Raw genomic sequence first — 1,964 nt, 5'->3', positions numbered from 1 at the left:
TATTGTTAATCTAGATATCTTTTATATATGGACCCTGATAATAAAGACATGGGTATTTTGATTGGACAGCATTTTCCTGATGCAGGTGCACCGTTTAAACGGTGATATTTTCTTTCATACATTCTTGTTATATTTTTGATAAAATCCCCTGCTATATTCCAGGAAAATGCCACCCAAGAAAGATACCCAGTTTAAAAGAAATAGTAGTAGTTTTTTTTAGGGTCCAGCTATAAACAAAATTCTAGATTTGTTACGCCAGCAGCAGCAACAATAACAGCGGTTAATCCAGCAGATTCAACATCAGCAATTTTTGTTGCAGCAGCAACATCAAGGAGTAAATTGTACTGATAATTTTAAATCCTCCCAGAAATTAACCACCAGGGAAAAGGGAAGTATGAAACGAAAAGTTGGTGTCATGGAAGAAAAACAAAATCAAAAAGGATCTAGTCTGAAGTTTCAGTAAGAGTTTGGAAGAAATTAGGATAAGGGACTTAAAAGACAAAGTTTTTCTATGAGCATACCTAGTAACACCTCATCCAGTTTTAACCAAGTCAAGTCGATCAGGTCACCAATAATGGTGTGTAAGCAATGTGGTAAAAGGCATGGTGGAGTGTGCAAAAAGGATGTTCAATGTTTCAAATGTGGTCATAAGGGTCATTATGCGTCGGAATGCAAGCCAGAAAATCCAGGAGTTACTTGTTACAACTGTGGAAAGGTTGGGCATATTGCGAGGAACTGTGGAGCATCTACTCAGGGTACTATATCCCAAGGACCAGTGTCCAGCACAGCCAGGGCCAGAATCTTCAAAATGACCAAGAGATCCATCGCCTAGGACTCGTACATAGTCACAGGTACGCTTTCTCTCAACTCCATACCTGTTAAAGTTTTATTTGATTCCAGAGCATCTAAGTTCTTTATATCAAATGAATGGGTGAATAAAATGGATTTACTGTTGGAAGACTTAGCTGAGCCCTTGACCATAGAAGTGGCCAATCAAGATAGAGTTTCAGTGAGTCAATTTTGTCCTAAGTGTCAACTGGAAATCCACGAGCATTCTTTTTGGTTGACCTAATTCCCTTCGAGTTAGGAGAGTTCAATGTTATTCTAGGAATGGATTGGTTGTCCCAGCATAAGGCAAAAATTGACTGTAAGAAAAAAAAGATTGTGATGTTTACAAAGAATAATGTCAGGGTAAGTTATCAAGGACATAAGCAGGAAAAGAAATTTCTCTCAATACTGAAAGTAAAGAGACCGTTTAGACCAGGATGCGAGGCTTACTTAGCCCATATTATAGATACCGAGAAGGAGGCACTTAATCTGTATGAGATTCGAATAGTAAGGGAATTTCCGGATGTCTTCCCAGATGAGTTGCTGGGATTACCACCAGACCGTGAGATTGAGTTTTCTATTGACCTAGTTCCTGGAGCGGAACCAGAGTCAAGAGCCCCATACTATATAGCTCCAGTAAGAAATAAGGGATTAACTCAGCAACTCCAGGAATTGCTGGACTAGGAAGGATGGGAGTGTGAGATTATGCATCGATATCGGGAGTTAAATAAGTTGACCATCATGAATAAGTATCATCTACCTAGGATTGATGATTTATTTGACCAGCTTAAGGGAGCGTGTTATTTCTCGAAGATTGACTTAAGATCGGGCTATCATCAGTTGAAGATTAAGCCTGAAGACATACTAAAAACTGCATTCAGAACCAGATATGGACATTATGAGTTTCTTGTGATGTTATTGAATTAACAAACCCACCAGTCGCCTTATAGGTTTAATGAACAGAGTGTATAAGGAGTACTTGGATAAGTTATAATTGTATTTATTGATAACATCCTCATCCAACTCAAGGACTAAGAAATACCAGGTTGAACGCCTGGAGATTTCCTCACGAAGGTTGGGAAAGCAGCAACTGTATTCTAAGTTTTCAAAGTATAAATTCGGGTTAGAATTGATTA

The 1,964-nt window shown here is 38.5% G+C and overlaps 1 protein-coding gene across 1 annotated transcript; it reads left to right on the top strand.

Annotated features, from left to right (window-relative positions):
* The first annotated feature begins 1,110 nt into the window (after nt 1–1,110).
* LOC141695322 (uncharacterized) lies at nt 1,111–1,512 on the top strand. The gene has a single exon (XM_074499578.1). The coding sequence runs from the start codon at nt 1,111–1,113 to the stop codon at nt 1,510–1,512; it is 402 nt and encodes a 133-aa protein (XP_074355679.1).
* The last annotated feature ends 452 nt before the right edge of the window (nt 1,513–1,964 follow it).

Source organism: Apium graveolens, chromosome 11 (assembly GCF_009905375.1).
Source record: "Apium graveolens cultivar Ventura chromosome 11, ASM990537v1, whole genome shotgun sequence".
In the NCBI taxonomy this organism is placed as follows: Eukaryota; Viridiplantae; Streptophyta; class Magnoliopsida; order Apiales; family Apiaceae; genus Apium; species Apium graveolens.
The sequence above is the reverse complement of the archived record's forward strand: the minus strand, read 5'-3'. Positions and strand labels throughout refer to the sequence as shown.

Excerpts from the sequence above, each read along its gene's own strand:
- LOC141695322 (XM_074499578.1), top strand. The coding sequence starts at position 1,111 with ATGGATTGGTTGTCCCAGCATAAGGCAAAAATTGACTGTAAGAAAAAA.